General features: G+C 36.9%; 1 protein-coding gene across 1 annotated transcript; it reads left to right on the top strand.

Annotated features, from left to right (window-relative positions):
- Positions 1 to 4,369: 4,369 nt before the first annotated feature.
- On the top strand, positions 4,370 to 4,990 carry LOC111200018 (precursor of CEP1-like). The gene has a single exon (XM_022690702.2). The coding sequence runs from the start codon at positions 4,485 to 4,487 to the stop codon at positions 4,758 to 4,760; it is 276 nt and encodes a 91-aa protein (XP_022546423.2). The 5' UTR covers positions 4,370 to 4,484; the 3' UTR covers positions 4,761 to 4,990.
- The last annotated feature ends 6,304 nt before the right edge of the window (positions 4,991 to 11,294 follow it).

The raw sequence follows: 11,294 nt of genomic DNA, 5'->3' as shown, positions 1-11,294 counted from the left end.
CAATAACCCGGAGGCAAGTTGGCTTGAAAGAGAGAGATCACACAAAATTGTTTAATGTACGTAGAGTGCGCTTAGCCTTGCCATTTTGTTGAGAAGTATGGGGACAAGAAAAGCGATGAGTAAGTCCATTTGAGGAGAAGAAGTTTAGAAATTGGCTATTGTTATACTCACCACCATTGTCACACTGAAGTGATTTGATTTTGCAGCCAAATTGGTTTTAAATATAAGCTGAGAGATGAATGAAAGCTGAGAAAACTTCTGATTTCTTTTTCAGTGAATAAACCCATACGTAATGGCTGTAATGATCAAGAATGATGACATAGTATTTTTTGCCACCGATGCTGGGAACCGGAGAGGTCCAAACATCTGAATGAATTATTTGAAAAGGTTCAAAAACATCTGATATAACTGGATCAAAAGAAAGTTTGATGGGTTTCCCAAGTTGACAAGCATGACATATAGAATGATCTGTTTTTGAAAATTGAATTAAATCAGAATATAAAAGAGATTGCAATACATTATTGCCGGGGTGGCCAAGACGACGATGCCACACCGTGGAGCTTGCAGTAGAAGAAAGAAAAGCTTGCGGATAAGAAGATATTGCAGCCGTGACATCAATGGAGTAGAGAGGTCCGGGGCTGTTACATCGGAGCATTGGTTTTTGAGTCGTCAAGTCCTTAACCAAAAAACCAAAAGGATCAAATTCAATCGAAACCATTAATTGTCTTTAGTAAACTGACGAACAGAGATGAGATTTTTGATGATGGAAGGACAGACAAGAATGTTATTAAGATGCAAATGGCGTTTTACGGTGGGAATGTAATGGAAACCAATGGTAGAAGTAGGAAGAGAGGTACCATTATCGACGAGAATAAAAGGCGTGTTGCTCGAATTAAAAAGAGAACAGAGGGTACCTGGTTGAAACGTGAAGTGGGCCGTGGCTCCGGAATCGAAATACCAGCCAGAGTCCTGAGGTTCTTGCAGAGTCATTGTGCCAAAAGCCTGAGCAAGGTTCTGCGGAATGGTAGTTGGGATCAGTGGTTGATTGTTTGCACTCTGCTGGAAAGGACCAAGTATGCCAGCGCTAGAAGATGGAGTTGTAATGACTTGATATGCCATTGGACCAGGGCGCCATTGTTGCTGGTTTTGTTGCCAGTTCTTCTGTTGCCAGTACTGCTGAAGTGGTTGTGATTGCCATGCCGAAGGTTGTTGCACCCAACCAGATTGGTTGTTGTTACAGTTATTGCGGCCACATCCACAATAGTTATTGTTTCGTCCTCTGCGACGGCCTCTGTTTTGATTGATGCGATAGTTACCCTGATAGTTCCCTTGATAATATTGTTGTTGTTGCTGACCTCCGCGATTGTTGATATGTTGAGAGGATGGAGCATCGGCTTGCGTTGTAGTAAGCATGAAGGACTTGAGGTGTGGAGTTCTTTGTGTGCTTGCTGATGCGATCTTCCTCCATAAGCAGCATGGAGCGAGCCACTGAGAAGCTTGAGAATGGAGATCTGTGTTTTATAACATTGTGAATGTTATCAAACTTCTCTGAGAGACCATTCAACATGTGCATAACAACAGCATGATCAGTAACAAGGGAATCTACATTGGCGAGTAGATCTGTGTTGTTCTTCAGTTTTTGGCAGTAGTCGTGGACATACATGTCGGTAATGGTGAGAGTACGAAGCTCGCTCTCAAGCTGGATCGCTCGTGCTTCTTTGTTGTCGCGGTAAAGGTTTTCGATTGTGACCCATAGATCACGAGCAGAGCAGCGAGTCTTCAATACCGTTTCAAGGAGAGAAGAGGAGATGGTTCCGTAGATCCACATCTTCACAAGGCCGTCACGTTCCTTCCATTGTATATCTTCGGCGTTTGCGGGGAGGGAATTCCCGTCGAGATGGTCGGAGACACCAAACGTGAGACAGTGGGTCTCAAACAGTTCATGCTATGCATCATAGTTCATCTTGTGCATGTCTAGGACCACAGGAATGTATGACTTGATGTGTGTAACACCGAATGCTTTGTCAGTTGTTTGCGCCATGATGAAACAGAAGAAATATTTTGTGAGAGTAAGAGGAAGAAGAGGAGATCGTAGATCAAAGGAAGAAGAAGAAGAAGAAGAAGAAGAAGAAGAAGGACGGCTAGGAGATTAAGATTTGGTTCTGATACCATGTAACTTGGTAAAACCCTTGCCCTCATATATTACATTCTGTAAAGTATATATACACTGGAGTCATTAGGGTATTTGTACAATATATGGAATGTTACATATTTCCTAATATATCACTTACCAAAATGTATCTGTTATCAAACCGTTGTAGTGCATGAAAAGAAAGACAGGCACGAGTAAATGAATTACTCAGTGAAACAACTCTAGACTAGTTTCTCTCCATGAGCTTCCATACGACAATGCACAACAACAAATTACTATCTGAATATATTGAATCTAGTAATTTAGCAAATATTTTGATCCATCAAATAACAACAATCAAACCAACCAATCCTAATCGAGCATCAAAAAGTATAAATGATCAAGAGAAGAAAACTTACTAGTTTCAAACCATCTCATCTGGAAGTAGATCTTGAGATTAGATCAGAAGAACAAGGCAAATATACACAGCAAACCATGAACCAAGCCCTTGGCTCAGTGGTGATGGCGAGCAAGACTGGCGGAAGGCGAGTCGGCTTGCGGTGGCGCACGATAGACGGCATGTGCGTGAAGCGACGGTGCGGCGAGGAGAGAGAGATAGGTATTTTGATGGGTAAGGTTTCTGGGTTTCTCGGGATCTCTGCCATGCTTTGCTCTGGATTTCTAAATGAGAAAAAAGATGAAAAATCCCTATTTATAAGAAAATAAGAGAAAGACCTATGTTTAACTTTAATGTTTTCTTCACCTACCAGACTTCTCCTAAACATTATTTGAAAAATGATTTACCACATGTCCTCTCCACAATCACTTTCTTAAAAAAAATATGACATGTCTACTAAAATATATGACATGTCTTATGACATGGACAACTACTACATTTAATGTTAATTTATATTTTTGGTAAACTTTTTAGAATATTGTAATGACTCATATATCATAATTAAAAAATATATTCAAATATGACATTAAAATTTTTGAAATATTATTTTATTATATTTTTAATAATTATACAATTTTTCTTACTAAAGTTTTAAAAAATTTCTACAATTTTTTTAGAAAAATTTTAAATTTTTAATCGTAATATAATTACTTTCTTCATATATCTACAAATTTTATAAATAATGTTTAGTTATAATTTTTGATAATTATAAAAAAATTATATTAATTTTTATTAATATTATACAAGTTGATTTAATATATTTAACCACAAAATGTATCTAAGATTGTAATTTTAAAATATACATAAATTTTATTTAGTATAATTTAAAATAAAAAAAATATTTTTATCTTAATTTTATGTTTAATTAAAATTAATTTTATATTAAATATTGGTAAAAAATAATAAAATCTATGATATTAATAAAATTTTATTTTTATATATAATTTAAATTTAAAAAATTAATTACTATACATGGTACAGGAAAACATCTATTTTCCTTTAAACCACAATAAATTTGGAGTTTGTGATTTCGGGATGATAAAATTTGAATTTTATTTTATAAAAATTATTAAACGGTGAAAAAGATTAAACTAGGAGAAAGAAAACTTAGGATAAGAAAGGATATACCTAAAATATTCAAATATCCTTAATGAAACCTTTGCTTATGTATGAAGCCTGTTCGGAGAATCAAATATGAGATCCAAAAGATTTGCCTTCACAAGTCAACAATATGATATGCAGTTTTATTCTCATGTTTGTCACAGTAAGTGAGCCGGCTCAAGGTATTCATGGACCCTTAGACAAAAGAACTTTTAATTTTTTTTACATGTATCTATGGGCAGCGTAAATTTTCGGGACCTTTATCCCTAATTATTTTAAGAAAAATTGAGTCCCTTTTTAACATTATTTTGGTTAAAAAAATGTTTGGGCCCCGGAACCCACGTCCCTCTTACCCCATACCCTAAGCCGGCCCGTAAGCCCCCTTCTTGTCGACAATCCAGCTGAATCTTTGCATACTATGGCCGTGATCTAAATAGCTTTTTTCCTCAATCCACTGTACATGTGGACAAAAAACCTGAGCGTGTAAATGCATGGGCCATGTATACATATGAGAGCAGAAATGCATAGTTGGAAACATATGGAAGTATGAATCACCAGGATCACATTATATATTCAGACATCATAAAACATCATCATTTCCCTATTTGAAGTAAAATTTCTCCACATTTAAGACAATGCTAGGCAATGAAAGCTTCATATCTTTAATTACCTTTATAAATACAGAATACCCCATTCCTCTGGTTTCCATCTTATGCTCTTGTGTATCTAACATTAATATTTTGTTTTTGTTGTTTCCTACACATTCTTATATTTACTCGATTTGTCCGTGACTCTATGGAAATGTCAAACAAGCATGTTTCTACATTTATATTTTTCCTTGGATTGGCTGTTTTGCATGGAATTCAGTATACAGAAGAGAGACATTTGAAAATTACTTCGTTAGAGATTGAGTCAACTTATATGAATCCAGAGGCTGAGAATTCTAGCATTGTGGTCACATATACACGACGTAGTGTTCTTCAAAAGGCGGTCATCACCCACCCCACAGACTTCAGGTCGACAAATCCCGGCAACAGCCCAGGTGTTGGACACTCTCATGGACGACATTGATTTGGGTATCATATCATACGTCACAATTTATATCATATAGAAAATTATATGTATTTTTCGTGTAAACTTGTCATCTAATTCTGAAGGGATGTTTGGACATCACTTTACCATTTCAATGTTTTGACAGTACTATGATAATCATGTCTTTGTCGTGGGTTTGCTCCACTGTCATGTTTGTAAAATTATAGAATGAATAAATCGCTTTGAGAAGAATATAAATTAATGACAAATATCTTGCTAAGCTGACTATAATACCTAATTGTTCAATGGATTCAGTAAGTGTAAACCTCAAAGAAAAGCTTAGGGCAACCTCACGGTAGAAATGGTCAATTGAGGATGTGAATAATAAAATATTATTACTTTTCTGTTTAATTTTAATTATTTAGATTTAATTTTCAAACAAAATTGATGAGTTATAAGCCCTGGGGTTATAAGGGTGACAAGTGTTTCTATAGTTTTAAAGTTCTTGTAACCTCTAAAAGAAGACACGGGATGTTAAAAAAAAATTACCTCTCTTCTACTTTTTGAGATTTATGGTTGGCTACTGTCGTAAATGATCCCACGGTCACAATTATACTTACAGTCCTAAATCTACACCAATATTGATTTCTAATTTTTTTAAAGCTCACAGCTCTTTTTTAAAATCCATAGCATTTTTTAAAATTCATGTTTTTATAATTGCTCTGCAAAGATAAATACCTATAGCCTAAATTTAAAGATTTTTAAAAATTAAAAATTTAGAACCAAAGCAATAAAAAATCATAGCAATATATCTACTGTAAAAAAAATAAAATCACAGTTTTTACTAATCAAATCCATTGTTTTATTTGTTTAGATACTTTTTCGAGATACTGCCGTTGGACATGGCCTTGCGAAGAAAATACTTAACATGAAATATGTAGTCAACACGTCTCGGGAAACTGTTGAATATTATATACCAATTCATATAAAAGCACCTTCTTTGAAGATACCCAATGAATATTTAACTAATTACAAAAAATAAAATAAATACAATAAATAGGAGAGAGGAGAGAAAAATATGTTAAATATTCTTGAGAACTCTTTTTGCATGTGTTGGCATATAGATTAGAGGTTTGGATTTGTTTTAGATAATAAATTTTAATCAATCAAATTATTTATATTAAAATACTAATATTATGAAGTTGAGAAATTTTGTCGATAATGTTGCTCTAAGAAAAAGAGTTAAAAGTACACCAAATTTTGAGAACATTGCCAAGCATGACCTATAACTCAATTTTAAATCCAAAAGTATATCACAAATAAAAGTAACTTAAACAGCAAGTGAAATTACAATAAACCTCTTTTGACCAAACAAAAAACATGTATGCACTTTTACAAATATAACCACATGAAGTCTTGTGTAGTTTTGTAAGTCTAATATTATAAGACATTTCGAGAAGTTTTCTTTTCATGTATTAGATTTTAAAAATAAGGGCTTTTTGCAAAAGTGACTCAAAACTTGGAGTCAAACAGAAAACTAACCTTTTCTTTTGACTCCTTTTTTTTTTGAGATTTTAACCCCACACCTGCATTTTATCTACGAAAATGCCATTAATATTTTTTTTTTTTTTTCGAAAATGGCTTCTTTACTGTCTCAACCTCATCTTCTTCAAGTATTTACAATATTGCCACTGCAATGAATAGTGGCAACAACCTTGTACGAACTGTTTGGAGCTTTTAATGCCCTTTAATGCACGTAAATCTCTTTACACTCTCTCTGTTTCAATTGTTATGAACTAAAAACAACATTTCTTTCACTTTCTCTCTATATTCATCCAAAAAACTCAAGCTTTTGATTCAAAATATGGGCTATGGTTGACAGAGCCATATTTCTTTCGTTTTACTTACGGTTGCTTTCGTTTGAGGTTCTGGGTGGTTGGAGAAGACCCTGTGTGCAAACGAAGTCATCTCACCTAGTTTAAGGTACGAATTTGAATTTTTTTTCAAGATCTGTTCGCGTAGAAGACTTACTAGTAAGTCATCTGTATGTAGAAGACTTACTGATGAGTCTTCTGGTCAAACGGACGACTTAAATTAAGTCGTCCAGCTTTGTTTGTTAAAAAAAACACTCCAGACGACTTATATATACGTCGTCTACGAGAAACGGGCTAGTTTTGCATTTGACCGAATCGTGTCAGATCTTTGACTATTTCTGGACGACTTATAATTCAGTCGTCTCTGGGAAAGTTAAAATTTTAATATTTTATGAAAACTTGACGACTTACGTGTAAGTCGTCCTAGGTTAGTTTTGTAATTGAAAAATAAAACTTCATAATTTAACTTTAACCAGACGACTTAATATAAAGTCGTCCCTCCAGAAGACTTAATTTAAAGTCGTCCGGGGAAAGCAAAGTCGTCCAGAATTTTTCCCAATTTTCTGGTCAAACCTTGCTTATCCCGGACGACCTTAAATTAAGTCGTTTAGCTGGACGACTTTCATCTAAGTCGTCTGGAGAAAGTTAAATTTCAAGTTTTATTTTTCAATTACAAAACTAACCTTAGGACGACTTACACGTAAGTCGTCAAGTTTTCATAAAATATTGAAATTTTAACTTTCCCAGAGACGACTGAATTATAAGTCGTCCAGAAATAGTCAAAGATCTGACACGATTCGGTCAAATGCAAAACTAGCCCGTTTCTCGTAGACGACTTATATATAAGTCGTCTGAAGTTTTTTTTTTAACAAACAAAGCCGGACGACTTAGAATTAAGTCGTCCCTTTTAATTTTCAATTGCAAAAGTGACCTCTTTAGACGACTTACCTTTAAGTCTTCTGGACGACTTAATGCTAAGTCGTCTGCGGCAATGTTTATTGAACTTCTTCATTTTCTCTATGTTTACTAATGTGTTTTATTTTGAATATTTGCAGATGATTTTTCAGTTACATGCAGTGTATGGAGAATGGTTGTTGAGAGATTTCCGTTGGGATTTTGTGGTTGATGATCTCAAAGGAGCAAGATTGTTTTTATTGAATGAAGATTCAACACATGCTGAACTTGTTGCAATGGCTCAAGAAGATTATAACCTGGACATGAGAACAGTGAGTGTGGAGATTAGCTACTCATTACCAGCAGAAATGATGATGGCTCCAGGCAGTCTTCCCATTCATGTTACAAGTGATAGACAAGTTCGAAACTTGCTGGAGATACTCAAAACCCATAGAGTATGTCTTTGTGTATCAAGCCGCAGCAAGGTCGAAACGGTTTCAGAGAAAAGGGATATTGATGAAGCTGGTGAATGGGAAAAAGATGTTGGTGATAATGATGAAGCTGGTGAATGGGAAGAAGATGTTGGTGGTGATGATGAAGATGTTGGTGATAATGAGTTTGTTGAAGATGAAAATCAAGATGGGGAGGAGGAAAATGGGGAGGAGGATGCTGATAATTCTATTGTTGGTGAAACGGATCAGAATGGTGGGGATTACAGTCTTTATGGAAAGGTTCCAGATGAGGACGAGGAAGATGATGATAATATTTGTTTTGAAGAAATCCAAAAGGCATATGCTAAGACAAATGCTATTGAAGGAGGAAAATCGAATGGTACCATCTATGTCAACCAGAGTTTTGTTAGCAAGGGTGCACTGCTTTCAGAGCTGCGGTTGGCAGCAGTGAGGGGTAAGTTTTCTTTCAGATTATACAAATCAACGAAAACTCTCGTTGTGGCAACATGTCCGGTTAGCTATTGTGGATGGAAGGTCAGAGCGAGTGTCAAACATGGGACAAACACGTTTTGGGTAACAAAGTATGTGGAAAAACATTTATGCTCAGCGGGAGACCGAATCGCTCAGCGGAGACACTGTACTCCGAAGTATGTAGGTAGTCTTTTCATTGATCGTGTTGGAATCATTGATGGGATAACTCCGCAGCATATCACTGATGCAATGAGGAACATGTTTGGCATGGCGCTTGATTACACCACTTCATACAGAGCACTGTTATATGCACAAAGATTGGTGAGAGGATCAGCAGAAGAAGGGTATTCGCGTCTGGCATCATATCTCGAGCAAATCTCCATTGCAAATCCTGATTCTATCACGGCGATAGAACTTGATTCTATGAAAAGATTTAAGTATCTATTTCTCTCTTTTGGAGCTTCTATCAAAGGTTTTAAGTATCAGAGAAGGGTCATTGTGGTGGATGGAACTCACCTAAGTGGAAAGTATGGAGGAACTATGTTAGTTGCAGCCGCACAAGATGGCAATTTTCAGATATTCCCATTGGCTTTTGGGATCGTGGATGAGGAAGATATACCTTCTTGGGAATGGTTTTTCACAAAATTGGCTAGTTGTATATCTCATGACAAGCCTCTGGTGATAGTCTCCGACCGGCACAAGGCCATTAAAAGTGCGTGTGATAAGGTGTTTCCTTGGGCAACCCGAGGAATATGTTATTATCACCTTCAAGATAACATTGTCAAAAAGTTTAAAGGGAAACATCTCATGTACTTGGTGAAAGGGGCTGCTTATGCTCACACGGTTTACGATTTTGACCGGTACATGGCTGAGATACGGAGTGCAAACCCGGAACTTGCAACGTATTTGGAGAAAGCCGACGTCAGGCTATGGTCAAGGGTTTATTGTAAGGGGAACAGGTTCAACATAAAAACAAGCAACATTGCTGAATCTATTAATTCCGCACTGAAGCGAGCAAGAGGATTTCCGATTACGTTCCTGCTGGAGTTCATAAGGCAGAAGTTAGGAAAATGGTATTGGAAAAGGAGACAAGATGCTTTGAGTCTCACAACTGAACATAGCCGGGCTGTTGAATACTTGCTTGCTGTTCGAGAAGAGATAGCGGGTATGATGACGGTCGAACCAATTGATGGATGGCATTTCTTTGTCAAAGGTGGCAAAATGGACTGTGTGGTTGATTTGGAACATGCAAAGTGTGATTGTGGTGTCTATGGAGTGGAGAAAATACCTTGCTCTCATGCTATAGCTGCTGGAATACATGCTGGTTTGCATATCTCCACACTTGTATGTCCACTGTACTCAAAGAATTATCTGTATGCAGGATACTCAGAGAATATATATCCTATCGTGTCACAACATATTGAGGAACGAGAATGCTTTCCTCCAGAACTAAAGCGTGGTCGGGGGAGACCGAAGAAATCAAGATGGCAATCTTGGTTGGAGCTATCTAGGATGAGAGGACACAAACCCAGGAAGAAACACAGGGCACGGAGATGCTCAAACTGCAAGGAAACTGGCCATACGAAACCACAATGTACACAACCAGTTGACTAGTTGTCCAGACGACCTAAATTTAAGTCGTCCCGTCTTGATTACCCGTCCAGACGACTAAATATTTAGTCGTCCAGTGTATTTTATTTTTAGACGACCTTCTACTAAGTCGTCCAGTGTATTTTATTTTTAGACGACCTTCTACTATCCCTTCAAGTGTATTTTATTTTTAGACGACCTTCTACTAAGTCGTCCAGTGTATTTTATTTTTAGACGACCTTCTACTATCCCTTCAAGTGTATTTTATTTTTAGACTACCTTCTACTATCCCTTCAAGTCGTCCAAACCTTCTAGACGACTTATTTGTAAGTCGTCCAGTTGGAAAACCTTCCAGACGACTTATAATAAGTCGTCCAAACCTTCTAGACGACTTATTTGTAAGTCGTCCAGTTGGAAAACCTTCCAGACGACTTATTTGTAAGTCGTCCAGTTGGAAAACCTTCCAGACGACTTATTTCTTCCAGACAACTTATATCATGTTCAAATACAAAAATCATGTTAAAAAATCATGTTCAAATACAAAAATCATGTTAAAAAATCATGTTCAAATACAAAAATCATGTTAAAAAATCATGTTCAAATACAAATCTAATCATACATGCCCACGAACTTATCACCATCCACATTTTCTTTCAGATGCTGATCAACAAGCTCCTTCCATATATCCACCGCCATATTATCCCTCATTTTCTTCGCGTTGCACCTAGCAAAGTCTTTAGGGTCAAAGGAGCCCCCGAGCGCATGACATTCAATGTACTTTACAGTGTACACGCCACAATCACCATTGTTGGCCGTGGGTACACCTTTCAGCGGTCTCTCATATGTGTATGGCTCCAACCCGTATTTGACCCGCATTTCGTCGGTGGCTGCGCACTCAACAAGCAGATAAGGGACCATCTGGAGAAAAGGCTCCATTATCGCATCCCATGCGTCTGGTACACTAGATGAAGGTATGCTGTCCCAGACGACTATGTGCCTCTTAGGGATCGATATCCAAATAGCAACCCAATGCTTGTCGTCCAAGTTCACTGGCGCATAGATATCATCAATGTCCTCCCCCCACTTCTTGTTTGATTGGCAAAATGAAGGTATTGATCCGTCATAAAAATACGACGCCCCACCAGGTAGAACTCTTCCTAAACCTTTGTGATCAGGTTCCGATGTTTTGAAGAGCTGATACTGCTCTCTCCAAGACTGAGAAAAGTTGTGATCCAGGAAGCACATTCGCTCGCTCCTGAAAGCTTGTGGGTTCTCCTGATACCTCTGCCTTA

Source organism: Brassica napus, chromosome C8 (genome assembly GCF_020379485.1).
Source record: "Brassica napus cultivar Da-Ae chromosome C8, Da-Ae, whole genome shotgun sequence".
Taxonomy (NCBI): domain Eukaryota; kingdom Viridiplantae; phylum Streptophyta; class Magnoliopsida; order Brassicales; family Brassicaceae; genus Brassica; species Brassica napus.
The sequence above is the reverse complement of the archived record's forward strand: the minus strand, read 5'-3'. Positions and strand labels throughout refer to the sequence as shown.